The sequence below is a fragment of the Peromyscus maniculatus genome, chromosome 8 (assembly GCF_049852395.1).
Source record: "Peromyscus maniculatus bairdii isolate BWxNUB_F1_BW_parent chromosome 8, HU_Pman_BW_mat_3.1, whole genome shotgun sequence".
NCBI classification, from domain to species: domain Eukaryota; kingdom Metazoa; phylum Chordata; class Mammalia; order Rodentia; family Cricetidae; genus Peromyscus; species Peromyscus maniculatus.
Genome location: NC_134859.1, coordinates 31,742,677 through 31,759,329, shown reverse-complemented (window position 1 = coordinate 31,759,329; position 16,653 = coordinate 31,742,677). Strand labels below are relative to the sequence as shown.

Here is a 16,653-nt window from a genome sequence, read left to right as displayed (position 1 = left end):
CCTTATGCATATTAACTTGCTCATTCATGTTTTTCCCTCCAATCCCTCCATTACAGAGGGCTTTCCCTGGAGGAGCCCTCCAACACAAGCAGAGCCCCAAACATCATCCTTCTGCTACTGCTTCAATATTTCCTTCATGAGGTTGATATCCAATGATATATAGATAAAGTTACATATTTATTTGCGTTTCAGACTTTCTGTTGTGATAGAATTCCAGACGGAACTTACAAGTAGGGAAGATTTATTTGGGATCCAGATTTCAGAGGTTTCTGTCATGATGGCAGGAGAGTGTGACAAAGGAGAACAGCATGAAAAATGGGAAGCAGGGATAATACCTGTCTCTCCTCTCTCCTGTGGATAAGAGGGTGCTGGATGCTGCCAACATTCAGGGTGAGGCTTCGCCCCTTAATGAGCCCTTTCTGGAAACAAGTTTCCACAGACACACCAAGAGTTGCATTTTACTCATCTGTTAAGAGTTTCTCAATTGAATCAAATTGATGATCAATATTAATCATGACTATTTCTTTATTTCCTCCACTAAGACACATTGTTCTGGGAGAGTTACAGAGTCAGCCTTGTTGCCTGGTGCCTGAACAGTGTAGAGACTGTCAATTATTGTTTTAAATAAACACAGGAGTAGGAAATTATGCAGAATAGCCTCGGTTTTCATATCTAAGGAAACACATATATCATGAACCCACAGAATATTATTTATTAATTTGAATAATTTTTTCATTTATTTTGCATGCAGACTACAGTTTCCCCTCCCTCCTCTCTTCCCAGTCCCCCACCCCCACCCAACTGCTAAAAGGTAAAATTTTGAAAGGAAGTGCTGTGATGTTTTTTGTAATCACAGTTCTTAGGAGGATCAGGATATCAAGATAGTCTTGTCAACATAGAGAGCTAAAGAATAAATAGCCTAGGCTATCTGAAATTCTGTCTCAAAAATCTTAAATAAGTAAATAAATAGATTCCTATATGTTTTTTGTTGCTTACATAAGTGGGACAACTTAAATTTAGAAGAGTCTGTGAAATTAGCCCTTATTGATATAAAATGACAAATTCAAATGTGGGTGTGCTTTGAACATATATATTGAATATGGCCCCTCTATGTATTGATCATTTCTGGAATGATTTTTTTTAAAGTCCAGTAAAGTGATTTCTCCAAGCGAGAGAGGTTAAAAGTTAGATGAGATATTCTTAAATATCTGCTCTTTTAAACATACACATCTGTCTAATTTTCAATAAAAGTTGCTTAGAATTTATATATTCTAACTCTCAGGAAGCTAAATGTAGAATTCCTGACTTTTAAATTAACCCAAATATTCATTTTAAAGGAAAATGTCATTCTTAGGCTGTAAATAGTCATTGGCTTTCCTGGATGAAATTTTATGAGAAAAAAAGTTGATTATTACATCAAATTTCAAAGTGATGAGTTTGTTACAATTTTCCAAAGTTGTGCCAGGTATTAATAATCCAAGACTAATGTTTGTATAGCTGAATGAAAACAACACTTAACAGCAAATAGTTTTAAATCAGAAAGCACAAAATTAACACAGCTAATAGAAGGCTATGCATGTGCCAAGATAATCCAAAATGGTTCATATGCCACAATCAGCTTTGAAACACTATAATGAGCCTGTACAGGAACTTCTGCCTGCTATTCATAAAAACTCATCAGGAGTTGTACAATTATGTAATTCGGGTTTGCTTTTACACGTTACCAGAAATTTTGAGATGAGACATCACCCAAACATCCCACCTCTCTTGACTTGCATCATACTCATTCCCAAATATGATAATATGGTGGTTTGTATTTCTGCATTTGCCCCTAGCTCTATCATGGGTGTGTGGTGCATATGCTGGCATCTAGCCTTTTTCTACAGATTTGGTACTTTCTCTCCTGTAAGCTCACTTTTGTCCAGGCCTAGGACATGCTGTTCAGCAATGTGAAACTTGCTGTGACCTTTTTGGAAACCTGCTTCTCTCCTGTTCTCACCTCAGTTGTCACTTTGTCAGACTGACCTTCTGTGACCAGAGTAGGTTGGTTGCCTCTGTTCTCTGTGAGGGGACCCTTCGTGCTTCCTTCCTGGCAGCTAATTCTAATTCTTATGGTTTTAACTGCTTGAGTGTTTGCTCTCTGCCTTTCTCATTAAATTAGGGGGTTGATGAAAGCACAGATAGGACCATTTTCATCCTTCTGAAGACCTCTATATTCCAGAATCTACCTGTGGTGACTGGTGCATAGTGTGGTTAGAAGTTCAGCTTGATTTTAGTTTTTGGGTTGTTTCTTTCTGTGAAAAAGATAGGGACAGGGACATCATTGGAAGCAAGGTCTGTGTTTTGCTCATATTTTTCGATGCATATGGTGTATAACTAAATAGAACTGTTCTCATTTTGTACCCTGGCTTTGTTTTTAATCTTTCAAAAGCCTGTGGCTATAGATAAATGGGAGAGTGCTTACCTCATGTACATGGTACCCTTGGTTAAACTACCAGTACTGCCAAAAAAAGGATTATATCAAAGCAGATATTATATTTTGATCATATTCTCCATCTATACCCACCCTGATGGAAGAGGATATTGAGAAGTATGATGATCAACAGAGTCAAACACAATTAACAAGTAAACTGTCAGCTAGTGCCTTTGTTCCTAATTAGTAGAGCTAACTAAGGCCTATTTCATTTTACATGACTACAGAAAGAAAAGAAAGGAAAGAAGGAAAGGGAGGAAGGAAGGAAGGAAGGAAAGAAACAAAGAAAAGAAAGAGAGGAAGAAAGAAAAATGAAAAGAAAATGACTGTGAACTTTGATGACCTCAATATACCTTTAAAATTAATTTTGTTTTTTAAAATACCATCCCCTAAAGTCTATTGTATTCTTATATTGCAAATTAGAAGTCAGATCTTATATGTGTATTATCGACAACACTTTCACTTGGGAGGAAAGTATTGTTTTCCTTATTAAAAAGAACTTCGTTGGTATTCAAACATTAACTGGCATCTGGCAATAACAAAGCACCATATGTAAACCCACCATGAATGTCAGCTGTGTGTTCTTGCCTGAGAACTAACTATCCAGCATTCTCTATCTACCAAAAAAAGGGTGTAAGATAGACAATAAAGGATTTTCTTAAGGAATTCCTTGATACCAACTATATTATGAAAGGAACATCAACAGTTAAGCTGTGCTTGCTCCCTGTGTCTGGACAGATGTTGAGTCTTATTACAGAAGTGCACCCATCACTGTGAAGCTGTGTAGCTTCCTTAAGTAGAGGGACAATGGCTACAGCATCTAAGTTCTAAGGTTGGCCCAGACTCTACTAGTCCTTACATTTTCTTTATCCAGTCTTTGTTGAGTGATAACAAGGCTGATTCTATAACTTAGCTCTATGGATAGTATCATAATAAACATGAATGTGCAGGAATTTTTGTAGTGTGCTGACTTAGGGTACTTTTGCACAGCTGTATATTACAATAAGTCTATTTTTAGTTTCGGTTTTAAACCATCATAATGATTTCCACAATGGCTAGACAAATTCACATTATCAGCAGTCATGTATAAGGGATCCATTCACCCACATCCTCCCAAGTATTTGTTGTTAATTGTTTGTAATGATAATTCTGACTAGAATGAGGTCGAATCTCAGTGTAGTTTTTGGTTTTTATTTCTCTGATGTTTAAAACTGTTAAAAAAAATTTCACACATGTAATGGTCACTTGTAGTTAAGTTTTTGAGAAACGTCAGTTTATCTCATTTTTCCAGTTTTTGATTTGGGTTTTTTCTATGTTTTTTTTTTTAATTTAACCTTTTGAGTTCTTCATGTATTCAGTCACATAGTCTGAAATTATGGGTAATTATAGCATTAACCATTGGCTATTTATACCCATCTAATGGTAAAGCAAGAGAAAGTTTGCTATATTCTTTCCCTGGGAAACATAACACTATTGCACTTTTTACTTGAGAAATAGGTTACATTTAAGTCAACTGAATTTGTAAACAGGTGAACACTAAAAATAACCTCGTGAAAGTGTGGAGTAATGCTTTGGATTAAAGCCTTCCTGGCATTAGTATGATCGTGTTTTGGAAAGTCAAAGATTGTACATGTTTCCATTCTTTGTCCTTTGAGAGCTGCTTGTTGGCTTACAGTTAGAGGATATACACTACTTAACATTGCTGTGACTTTCATTTCTTCATTTATTGGAATAAATAAATGGCACATCTGTGATGATATTGGAGTTCATGAAGTTTTAAATACTTAGGAGAGGTGAGCCTGTATTCAGAAATACACATAATGTTAAGAGATTCCATGAAACAGCATAAAGAAGTTTTGTAAATATTGATGGAATCTACTACTGCCTTGTGATTCCTTTTTTAAATATTATATTCATTGGGAATTTCATATATACATACAATGTATTATGATTATGTTCAACCCAACTTCTCCCCTAAATCCTCCAAGATCCACCATCACACTCTACCTCTCAACTTCATTCCCTTCTTTTTTTTTTTTTTTTTTTTTCTTTTCTTTTTTTTTGGTTTTTCGAGACAGGGTTTCTCTGTGTAGCTTTGCGCCTCTCCTGGAACTCACTTGGTAGCCCAGGCTGGCCTCGAACTCACAGAGATCCGCCTGGCTCTGCCTCCCGAGTGCTGGGATTAAAGGCGTGCGCCACCACCGCCCGGCCATTCCCTTCTTTTTAATAACGCACTGAACCCAGTTTGTGCTGCTCATACATGTGTGTAGGTGGGGCTATCCACTGGAGTGGAGGTGACCTACAAGCTACACCCTGGAAAAAAACCAAATCTTTGAACTGGTCAATGATAGCACACATTTTTAATCTCAACACTTGGGAGAGAGAAGCGGGCAAATCTCTGTGAGTTTGAGGCCAACCTGGTCAACAGAGCAAGTTCCCAAACAGCCAGAGCTATACGGAGAAACTATGTCTCAAAATATAAAAACAAAACAAAGAAGAAAGAAAGAAAAGTGTCTCTACCTCTCCTAGTCATGAACTGTCAATATCTCCTCAGCTAGGTGTAGGGGCTCATGACCCCCTCCACATCCATGCTGGAATGTTAACTGTGCAGGTTTTATGAAGTCTTATGAAGACAGCTACAGACACTGTGAGTTTGTGAGTAAAATGGTCCTGTCATCTAGAAGACACTGTTACTTGAAGAGACATCTACTTAAGATCTTTCCCCCATATATGTAAGAAAATGTCATAGGAAGCATATTTAGCTGGGTAACATTTGTTTGGACTATCCACCTTTATAGAGTTATTGAATATATGATTATTCTAGAAGGTGGAGAAAAATTTGTTTCAATCACCATCAACCAACAACTATCTATTTTATCACTATTATGGTCTAGGCGCTGCTATACACTTTGCAAGGTTATGGATTGGATTTTGATTTCATATACTCTGTGGTGTTTTGTTGCCTTTTCAGTAGTCCCAAACTTCTCACTAGGGTCTCCTCTGTCTTTGCCTACTATTTTAACCCCAAACTCATGTCTGCTTTAACACTGTCAGACCAGACCTGTGGCTGCCTGTGCATCAGAGTACTCCCTGTGCCTTTGCCCCACCGCCTAGGATGCTTCTTAATCCTACCTGCACCTTACCCTCAGATTAGCCGTTGAGTCCCAGCTCAGACAACAAATCTTGATAGAGTTCTTCCATGGTCAGTCATTATAAAGTGATGTTTTATACCTTTTTTACATATACTAGTTGTATGGTATAGACACTTAATATTATCTTGTTCATGTCCTTACACATCTACCATGTCTTTTCACTGTCCTGACTGTGAGCTTCATGAAGGCAGAGTGACTTCTTTTCTTGATCATATCTTTAAAATACAGTAGGGTTTATTCAATCTGATAAACATTCTAGAACTAGTTGATGAGCAGACAAATGGATGAACAATACTTACATAGATAAATTTGATGTGGAAACTAGAGTTAGAAGATAAAACAATTTTATCTCCATAGAGGTACAAAATGAACAGAAGACATTGGGTGCTCATCTCTAAAGGGAAACAGAATATTGAGTCATAACATGATCTTTAAAGAAAGAAGCAGAGAAGATATCTAGGAAAGACAATCAGAGAGGAAGAGAGTAAACTCTGAGCCCACAACCTCCTAAATGAAAAAGAGGGAAAAAAAGAAAACAGAAAATAAAAAAACAAAACAGGAATGAGTGCCAGGCAGAAAGGGAATTTGGCAGGATATAAAACTTCGAGGCCCAAGGAAAATGAGCAATAAGAAAAGTCCAATGTAATTTGAAGATAGATGTTTCTAATAGACCATTTCTGTAGATGAAATTGTCACAACTAACTGAAGATATGAAAAACCGGGACATTAATGAGAATAGGAAAACAAATAGAAAACACAGAAGACTATGAAGAACTTATGATTAAATTTACTGCTGTTCAGACTCTATCCCTTGATTCTATTAACTCTATTGCTTGTTTCTATTCTATTTGTTAAATAATAATTCCTAATAACAATGACTATCCTGCTAGGTTTTTATTTGTATATGCAAATTGTATAGGAGATGATCTGGTAAGTAGCTAAGCACCAGTAAAACTGTTTAAAGTTATCTGTTTCTTTAACAGCTAATTAATTTGGGATGGCAATAAAATAGCCACATTCATTTAAAAATACATTTTAAAACTAAATAAAATTGTGGAATAGTGTGCTATGAAAGAAACTCCAAAAATGAAATGCCTCAAAAAACATATGGGATTGTGAAAGTGAAGAGAGGAAGATGTTAGCCCAGAGGGAAGCAGTGGCAACAACCAGGGTAGGGGAGTTGGGGGGGGGGGAGGTGGTGGACGACAATACCTGGGTTATGTTTCTGTGTCCAATCTTGGTTTATGCTTCAGGGCATGCTCCAATCAGTGTCACAATCAGCTTGAGGCTTTCTAAACATAGGAATTCATGAGACACCCCAGAATTCCTGTATTAAAATACCTTGGTGTGAGACCAAATAATCTGTCTTTAACACATTTTTGAGGGTGATTCTTAGGTTTCCTCAAGCATAGGAGCTTCATCCAATGGGATATTTATACTGTCTCTCACCTGGATCCATGGGACAACCTTATCTGTGGTTCTGCCTCAGCCTCATCTATGTGTGGGGTGCTTTAGGGGTGAGACTGTGGGAAGATCTTAGATGTGTGAGTGTAGAAGCTTAAATGAACAGTTTAGTGACTTTTGTTTTTTTAGAAAAAGTAAAGTCTTAAACTTAGAACAAACTTATGTTAAGGCATTAGTATGTAATTATAATGAGAAAAGAAAATAAATCATTGGTTTTTAAAAGGTAATATTGTAAACACTAGGATAAAATTATTAATAATCAACTGTGTTACATCAATACTTTGTGGTCACAGTTTTCAGTTGACAACTGTTTACCACTGTAATTTTGTGTTCAGGTAAGACAGTGTGTGTAGATAGGAAGGTAATTGTCTCCCATGATAGTGCTGACAGAAAATTTTAATTATTGATGGTTGTGATATGTAAAGCTTACAATTCTATGTAAGAATATCTGTTGTATATAACCTGTAGACACAAGTATTATAATTAATTTTATTTTCTGTAATATCTGTAAAAAAGGAAAAATAAGTAGAGTGTAATTATATGTAGTGAATTCAGTATTTTTCCTGAGAGCAGAGAATTTTTGTTTTGACTAGGTGTCCATGAAAATTGACTTGTAGATTTAAATTTTTACTCATGTGAAAATTTCCCATTGCTGCTGGCATACCTCTTCTTTATTCTCCACATATTCATGCTGCCCACTATGGGTCACTTTACCAACAGTGTGTCCTTTTGTGTCAATAATGTTCCCATGTTCAGTGGGTTGATGATGCCATGGGTTGAAACAAACATCTCCAAAACACACTCCAACAGCAGGGGAGCCATCAATGATGTACCTGTATGGATGCTACAAGCCATGTAAATATATTCTGTACTATCCCAGCTGTATGAGCTCTTAGTTCAGTTTTCTCTTCATTGAATCTTCAAAATACTTGTAAGTCCTCCAAAGCCCCAATGGGAAAGGAAACCAGAGTAGAGAAAGACAGTGTCTAATGAATTCCATTGACAGTATCATTTATGGTCAGCTCCATAGGAGTATTTGACTGTGTTCTCACAGTATTGGGGCCTCTTCAAGGTTGTTCAAAGAAGACTGTCCCAGGGAGGACTTAAATCTTCAACTTCATTCATTTGACTGTAATTATTTTTCTAAGAAAGAATGAAAAGAAAGATGGATTCAAGATTGTCTTGCCTATTTGTTTTTAGCAATTCGATATATTTGGATTGTTGAAAAAAATAGCACCCTCAGCCTATGTGAGTTCTCCACTTGGTACAGGGTTATTCATATGAGTTAAAGCAGTAACTTTAGTGTGCTTTGTAAGGCCTTCCACTATAACCTCACCAAGGAAGTTCCCCACTGCCTTTCCTGCTCTTGATTCATTTTACAGAGTTGGAAACTGAAGATTTGGGAGTGTGGTGGGAGTAAAAGGCCCCAATACTAATAAGAGAAGGCCATTAAGCTATACAGCAAAAGATCTGGATTCTAACCTTACGATTTGACAGGACTTTGAAATCTCTGGCCAGTCAATAATGGTGTTGGACAAAAGTTCACTGCTTCCTGAGAACCTGTGTTCTTTGAAGATGATCCAAGTGGCTCTGCTTTCTTGATATTTAACATGATAGTTACAAGATTTTTTTCTGAACATAGTTATACTATGAAAAGAGGTTTTCAAGAGGAAGCTATGTATTCAGATGCACTAAAATGTTTAGAATCCCCTGGGCAGCATTTTTACAATGGTCTCCCTGAGCCCCAGTTTCTAACACTGGAGACCAGTAATTGTAATCATTAGGTTTCTTTTGGATTTTGATGCTTAGTTGAGGTTGAGTGAGGATATTCCAGACCAATAGCATTCAGGCTTGTCTACCTATAGGGCAATGGGGTAGGCTATGGTGTTACTGGTTATTGGGTACACAATCTGTTATTTTTATTTAAATAAAAAGATTGTAGATGCCTTTAGAATAGCACCACCACTGATTCTGATGTGTATGTCTATAACTGGGAGTTCTTCTTCCAAGTAATCACTGTATTCTTTCAACTTATTACTATGTATTAAAACTCTTGGTATCTATATCATCACCCTGTTATGTTTATTGAGCATATCTTTTCAACAAGTGATCATTTCATACCTAAATAAATAGTGATACTCTTTATTGTGGTGACTCACAGAGAAACAGCTGAAGTGAGATGCAGCATCATTAGTTTCCCTGCACTTACCTCCAGAGTGTCTCACTGGTCAGAACTGCAAGATTCGCATGCCAAGATTCCTATGTCACTTATCTCCTTGCTGTAACATAAGTCTTATAGTCAACTGCAGAAGGTTAACTTCTCTAATCTCCACTCAGACATTTTTGAAAATTAGCAGATTGAAATCAAGGGACCTTACAGATATGACTCTAAAACTCTGTGAATGTTTCCTTACTTCACAGAATGATTAAATAGAAAATAAAGTCTCATATCCTCCAGGTTTCCAGGGCATTCTTTCTAATTCTCATTGATCTTCATGCATAAAAATAGCAGTGAGTGATGACTCTGCTATGGCCCTATCCCCTACGATACTCTGTGTTCTATAGGAGAGTTATTGGGAGATCATCTTATCGCACAGAATTAGTCTTGGCTGGCAATTTAGGTACAGTGGAAATTAACACACAGTACAGGAGGACATTGTCACTATTTTGCATGAAGGTTTAGCAATCATCTGAAGTGTCCAAAAGACTCTTTTTAACTCCAAATAGGGAAAAGTTCTCAGTATCAGCTATTGCAGGCAAAATTGTTGCTTTGAGACTTTTGTTTTTAACTCTCCAAGTAAATTGAGTAGTCATTTCTGTGGTACACATATGCAGTGTTGGGGTTAATTTATTTGCTCAGACTCATTCAGCATTGTACCCCAGGACTTTGGTGGCCCTCTGAATATCTCCTTCCAAACACAGTTGGGATTCTAATAGTTCTTTGGAAAATTGTTTTCAGGGCATCTTTCCTTCAGAGATATGTGGGTGTCTTATACACACATCAAATAAGGGGACTGAATTGAGCACCCGAAAGAGCCAATTTGGTCCAGAGGAAACAGACTTTTAGAGTTGTCAGGAAGGTGGGAATGTACAGCCAGCTGCCAGCCGTATCTCTTCATCAGTTGATTCCTCTGCTTTTTTCTTCTATCTCTCAGTGTTTTAATGTGAGTGCTTCTCTGTGCCTGGTTCATTTCAGATGCCTCAGGAACAGTACTCCCACCACAGGAGCACCATGCCCAGCTCAGAGGGGCCACACATATACAAAGTGGGGATTTACGGCTGGAGGAAAAGATGCCTGTATTTCTTTGTCCTGCTCCTCATGATTTTAATACTGGTGAACTTGGCCATGACCATCTGGATTCTCAAAGTCATGAACTTCACAATTGTAAGTAAAACTGTATAAATATATTAGCTCTCACTAAGGGAAAGGGAAGCATGGAGCAAGACAGCAAAAGAATGTGGGAAAGTGGTATCCTATGACCTGGCATTTAAGTTCAAGTGAATTTCTGTTCAGCTTGAGTATGAATAACAACTTCTGTTTAATCTCAGTCCTTCTCCAGCTGAGAATCCAAATTTAGTCATTTCTGTCATTTCAGATATCTTGTATGCCTTCCCTCCATCATGATAATACTTCTGCATCCTATAGTCTTTGACCACTTAAGGAAATAATTCAGAAGTAAGTGGAGGATAAAATGAAATTACTTGTTTTCACCAATTTTAGTAGAAAAAATGAATCCTTTCATCAGGCAAGAGTTGAAATGTATAAGTACAGTTGTGCTTCAAGAATCATCTCAGAGTGATAGCAGGCAAATTACACCTGTTTGTCCATCACTGTGGTTCACTGGAAGCCTCTAGTTGGGGGAGGGAAGTCTTTTCTGCTATTGCAAGGGGTTAGATGGAAATGAGAGGAGTCAAGCTGTATTTCCTTGTTTTGTTTTGTTATTCCTTTAAAGAGATATGTATGTTTTGATAACAGTCTTATTTCTGGTGCTCAGGGCATTATATAGATCAGAAATTGACTTGTTGAAATTCAGGTGAAAAGAAGACTGTTGCAAAATAACATGTGTGTATTCTGAGGTCTTAATTTAGTGATTTAAGTCTGTAGAATCAATATAATTAACTTACTAATGAGAAGGTCACAGATGCTAATCTGCTGCCCTGGGAATACATTTTCTCCTTCTGATGTCAAAAGTTAATGGACAGGCAATTAAACAACTCCTTATTGATAAAGAAATGGAGTCATACAAACGAAGTGAAATGGCGAGGTCTTCCTGGGAAAATCCCAAATGTGAACATTGATATTTATGTTGTTTTTGTATCACAAAATTCATTTTTTGTGCTTGGCTTGCTCAGGCTGCATCTGCTAGTTGGTCTGGTTTCTTTCCTCCATCTTTCCTATCTGGAAATGACACACCTTGATGCTTTGTGGCTGCTTTTATGCATATCATGTTGTATTTACCTCTCCAGAGGACAAGTGCTTGCATGTGTTAGATTTTTATGCACACTTTCTCTGTGTGCCTTTGTCAATCACTTATAGTGGTGTTCGTTGGCACTGGTGTTAAATGTAGTATCTAAAACCAAGGCTAGAGATACTGCTGCAGGCTTAAGAATGGACCATTCTTCAATACCCATAGTTAAATTTCAGAAATATATCATAAAAAGTTGCCCTAGTTTTTCATAGCTCTGTCTTGAAGGAAAATGTCTGTTTCTTTATAGAATGCAGAATAGCTTCCTGCATTCCAACATCAAATTTGGAATGCAACATTGGTAAATTTCCATGTGGCTGCTGTGAGTCCCAGGTCATGTGTTGTAACACATTATAATCTGTTGGTAGGTGGTACTCAATACATACATTTGGACTTTAATGTTCTCTTTTTTTGTTTTCCTTTTTTTTTTTTCCTCACACAAGGTTTCCCTGTGTTACATTCCTACCTGTCATGGAACTCACTTTGTAGACCAGGCTGACCTTGAACTCACAAAGACCCACCTGCTTCTGCCAGAGTGTTGGGATTAAAGGTGTGCAGTCCCACTTCCAGCTGAATTTGGTGTTCTTTATGGACAAGCAAGATTTAGAGAAATGCCTAAGTAAAGAGAAGGGCTCAACCAGATTGTATCTAGAGCTTGCAAGTGGGGATGCGATGGAATAGAGAAAGTTTCTAGAAATTTATGTGTGAGAGGTGGCTTTTACCCTGTTTGGTTTGGTTTGAAGACCAGGCGATTACAATTGACCTTTATTGACCTGCCTTTTCCATAGTGTTCTTAAGTTTAACTTGTAAAAATGTATAAACTGAAATAGCTTTTACACTACGGCATTAAAGATGAAAAAGACAAGCACACAGGCATAGCATAGAGCAATAACTCAAAGATATTTAAAGGGTAGAACTTTTAAGTTGCCTATTCGTTGATATGTCAGGGTTGAGGGGTAAAAAGATAATTTGGAAGAATTTCTGTTTGTGGCTAATGAGAGGGTTAGATGGTTGGGTTCTGAAAGCATGATAGTTTGTGACTTCTACAATGGAACTTAGCTGAGGAGGCTAAGTTCCTCCTGTGGTGCTGGAGGCTAACCTTTCTATCCCCCCATTTTTGTGATTTTCATCTGGTCTGACCCAGCTCTAAAATGCAAGAGATTTAGGGATTGTGGTGGAAAGAAAGAGCTCAAGATTTGATAAAATCAATATTAAGCAAATATGACTTGAAGAGAATGCTTTATGTGATGAGATTCATAGAAGTGAATACAAATATATAGAGAATACCACCTACCCTGGGCACATGTGAGCTTGGAGAGCAGTGTGACATTAAGGTAATGATCTATATGAAATCAACTATTTCCTGTAGTTAACTAAATTGAGTGCCACATTTCAGAGTATTTAAAGCTTTACCACACCAAGTACTTACTGCAGTGAGAATAATTCCACTATTAGTCATAATTGGTGCTTTATAACAGTAATGCATTTGAGCAAATAGAACTCAAGTATTAGAAAATTGGTCTTGCCCTGCAAGTTAAAAGTATATTTTATCTACCAGTCACAGCATAAAATATATTCTCTTAGAATTATAATTCTATGTCACAAATAGTAATTTACTGACAATGAAGATCTTGCAAAAATAGAGCGAGGTATTAATCAATGTTCTACTGGAGGATAAGAGATGAGTGAGCAGCAGGAATCAACAAGGTGCCAGTGTGCCATTTTATGAAGAGCTTTTAAACATTATCAGTGGAACAGAGTGGTTATTTTATATGCTTGAATACGCTTGTTCAAAAATTAGGGGTTTGGAAAATTTTACATTATAATCAAACACCCAGAATGCAACAAACCAAGAGGTTGGTGACATTTCTAAGGACTTGGCAATTTATCCAACACTGAACACTGTCGATGTTTGATTTGATGTCAGAGTTGTGTTCTGCTCAACCTAAGGTTGCAAAGTCTGTGGAAGAGCTGTTGCTATAACAACCTGAAGTGACAAATGAGTTTTCCTTGTTTAGAAATAAATCCAAAGATAACTAATTTCTCTTTCCTATGATTGTGGCAGAATACCCTAGTGCCTGTGACTGGTCAAGAGAATCTGACTACCATTCTCAATCTCCTCTACTTTGGAAAGTACATGCTTTTCCAATATTAATAACCTCAGAAATCAGACACTCTTCATTAAGCATGCTGCGCTGTATAAGAAAACTGATATTTCTAGTGTCTACTCTTTCCTAGGCACTGTTCATAACATTTAAATGTTTTCATCAAATTTCCAAAACAATTATATAAATGAAATAGTTTTAATCCTCTGTAATAAAAAGGAACCCACAATCCTTTATAATAAAAAAGAACCGATGCTTCAGAGAAGTTAAGAGACTCAGTGAAAGATGTATGGCTAGTGAGTCCAAAAGGGATGTTTGACCTCAAAATCCACTGTATAGGACCCTCTCTCCCCAGTTGTTTTGTGATATGGCTCTTCAGTCAGGTTCTGAATCTTCTGAACTGGCTCCTTCATCTTTCTTTGATCTCTGGTGTCACAGTTTCCTTTGCCATCTAAGGTTTCCTGTGGCATTTTCTGCTTAGATTTGGCAGTTGGCAAAGTTCGCTCCTTACTTCTCATGATTGGCACAGGCAGTGGATGACCTTCTCGAGTACTGCCCGCACTTTCACTCACCTTGTGCTAAAGTGACCAGCTAGTGTGCCATATGTTAACTTGAGGGTCCTGTCCTCATGCAATAGTGAGTTAAGCATGAGCAGCAGCATTTATCACAAAGGAAGGCTCAGCTCTGACAACGGAATGTCACAAGAGGCTCCACACAATAGTGTAGTTGTTGAGATTTCGGGCTCTGGAAGCAGCATTCTAATTATAGTTCTTGCTTCTACCATTTACCATGTGGCCTTTCATGCATTCCAAAACTCCTCTCTGCTGCCATTTGTCAGAGGTCACGCCAGGACATACTTCACAGAATTGTTGTGACTGTTATAAGATGTAGTGGAGGTAGTGTTGAGAGTACAGCCTGATGGAGAAGTACTTTATATATGTGTTTAATGCCATCATCATAGGGTTTTTTTTTCAGGCTCCATCTATTCCATGGTTCTCCTGCCATTCAAAAATAGAGCCTAACTTATAAGCTATAACCTATCCAAGTTAGACTATCTCAGAATTATTTTTGTTAACTTGGCATAAGTCAGGGCCATCTGGGAAGAAGGAACTTCAGTTGAGAAAATGTCTCTATTGAACTGGCCCATAGACAAGCTTGTGTTTATTCTCTTGATTGATGACTGAAGTGAGAGGTCCAATCCACTGTGGATAGTGCGACCCCTTAGCAGGTGGTCCTGCCTTGTATGAAAAAGCAGACTGAACTAGCCATTGAGAGAAAACCATAAGCAGTGTTTCTCCATGGCCCTTTCTTGAGTTCCTGCTTTAGGTCCTGCCCTGACTTCTCCCAATAATGGACTGTGAGGTTGAAGTATAAACTAAAAAAATACGTACATACATACATACATACAACACCTTATTTCCCCAGTTGCTTTTGATATGGTATTAATCAAGGCAATAGAGAGCAAACTAAACTATCACAAACTTTAAAAAGAGAGAGAGAGAGAGATGCAATAACTTGGCTTGAGATGGCAGAATAATAATTTGAACGCAAGCTAATTGACTGCAACTCCTGGTCTGTTAGTGAGTTTGATATTCTGGGGAACAATGAAGAAAACGTCAGCCTGAATGCCAGGGATTGATGACTAACCATGGTTGGTATAACCTTTCTCCTCAGAACTCAGGATGGAGCTAAGTGTTTTAGCCCCTGTGTCTTCCGAGGCAGATTCCTGCTTGGACATTTCAATTCTGTACTTTGCTACTTGCCTTAGCATGTGAAGTGTCAGTCTATGGAAGACTCTTGCCTCTGCCAACACATTTTAGAAGCCAAATCCTAAGATCATAGCCTTGAAGACCTTTCAAATAGTACAGTATTGATCACCCATTTTATACACCGTTACAGAGCACAGTGCTTATTAAGTAGCAAAAATGAAAAGGTAGTCATTGATAGCTGCCATGATCTCTTGCCCCAGTAAATGTAAAACTAGATGAAAAGGAAACCATGGGAGTCTCTTGGTCAGACACCCTCATTTTACAGATGATAGAATCACGGTAGGTCATGAAGCCTTCTGACCTGAATCCAGCCCTCCATTTGCCCTGGGAATTTCTCTGCCACAAAGATTATATTCTAGCAATTTTTAGCTTCATCCCAGTGGTTTATATAGAGCCAGCTTTCAGTGTGTGTTCAGTAATTGTAAATTTCCCACTTGTTCATGCACAGAAAGAACACCAAAGCCAAGTACCTAGTCATGTTATGTAATGGTAGTGTATGGCTCTCCTTAGTGTCTCTTTGTTGACCAAAATTACAGACTCCAGACCATAAGTTTTGCTGATCATGTAATGCATGAATATCTATTTATGTAATAAAAAATTGTATATAATTTACTTCATAATTTTCCCATAATATTCATAAAGGCTCTAAGCGACAGGCACCAGTATTATCCAGGTGTAATAGATAAGAAAGTGAAGGCTTGAAGTACAGTCACTCAGCCAAGGTCACACAGTCTGGTGAATGGCAAAGCTAGGATGGGCTTTCAGAGAGTCTGGCTCAGAGTACAGTCTTAATCAGTACACAATGGTGCCCATTTTCCAAGGGCTATTTTTCATGAAGACAAATTGAATTTGTTCAGTGTGATGTCTAAAACATGATTTATTTACCCTAAAGTAAGATAAAGATCCACTGAGGGTCAGAAGAAGGCATTCTAATACTTGTAAATTGGACACATTGTAAAACAGGAAAAGCCAAGAAGAATGGCCAGTGCCTTCCATAACTCAGGCCAGTGACACCTCATCTGTTTTGGGAAGGCTCACAGAACTATGACCTAGTCAAACTAACTCAAGCAGAGGTGAATGAGGATTCACATCAGTGGGAAGGAGAGGGGAGTCTATCATTTGGGGATTTAGGATGCCAATGGAAGTTGGTCAAACTTCCCATCAGTAGGACATTGGCTTCTTCAGATATGCCCCCCTGCTGGCTTTCCTAGACCAAAGCCATCA

General features: G+C 37.7%; 1 protein-coding gene across 3 annotated transcripts in view; it reads left to right on the top strand.

The window, feature by feature from the left end:
• Sgcd (sarcoglycan delta) overlaps positions 1–16,653 on the top strand; it is a 933,235-nt gene that overhangs the window by 560,467 nt on the left and 356,115 nt on the right. For all 3 annotated transcript variants that reach the window (XM_042283896.2, XM_042283895.2, XM_006987139.4), the window contains one exon: positions 10,286–10,474. In XM_042283896.2, coding sequence (XP_042139830.1) covers positions 10,286–10,474 — 189 coding nt within the window. The remainder of the gene's footprint in view (positions 1–10,285; positions 10,475–16,653) is intronic.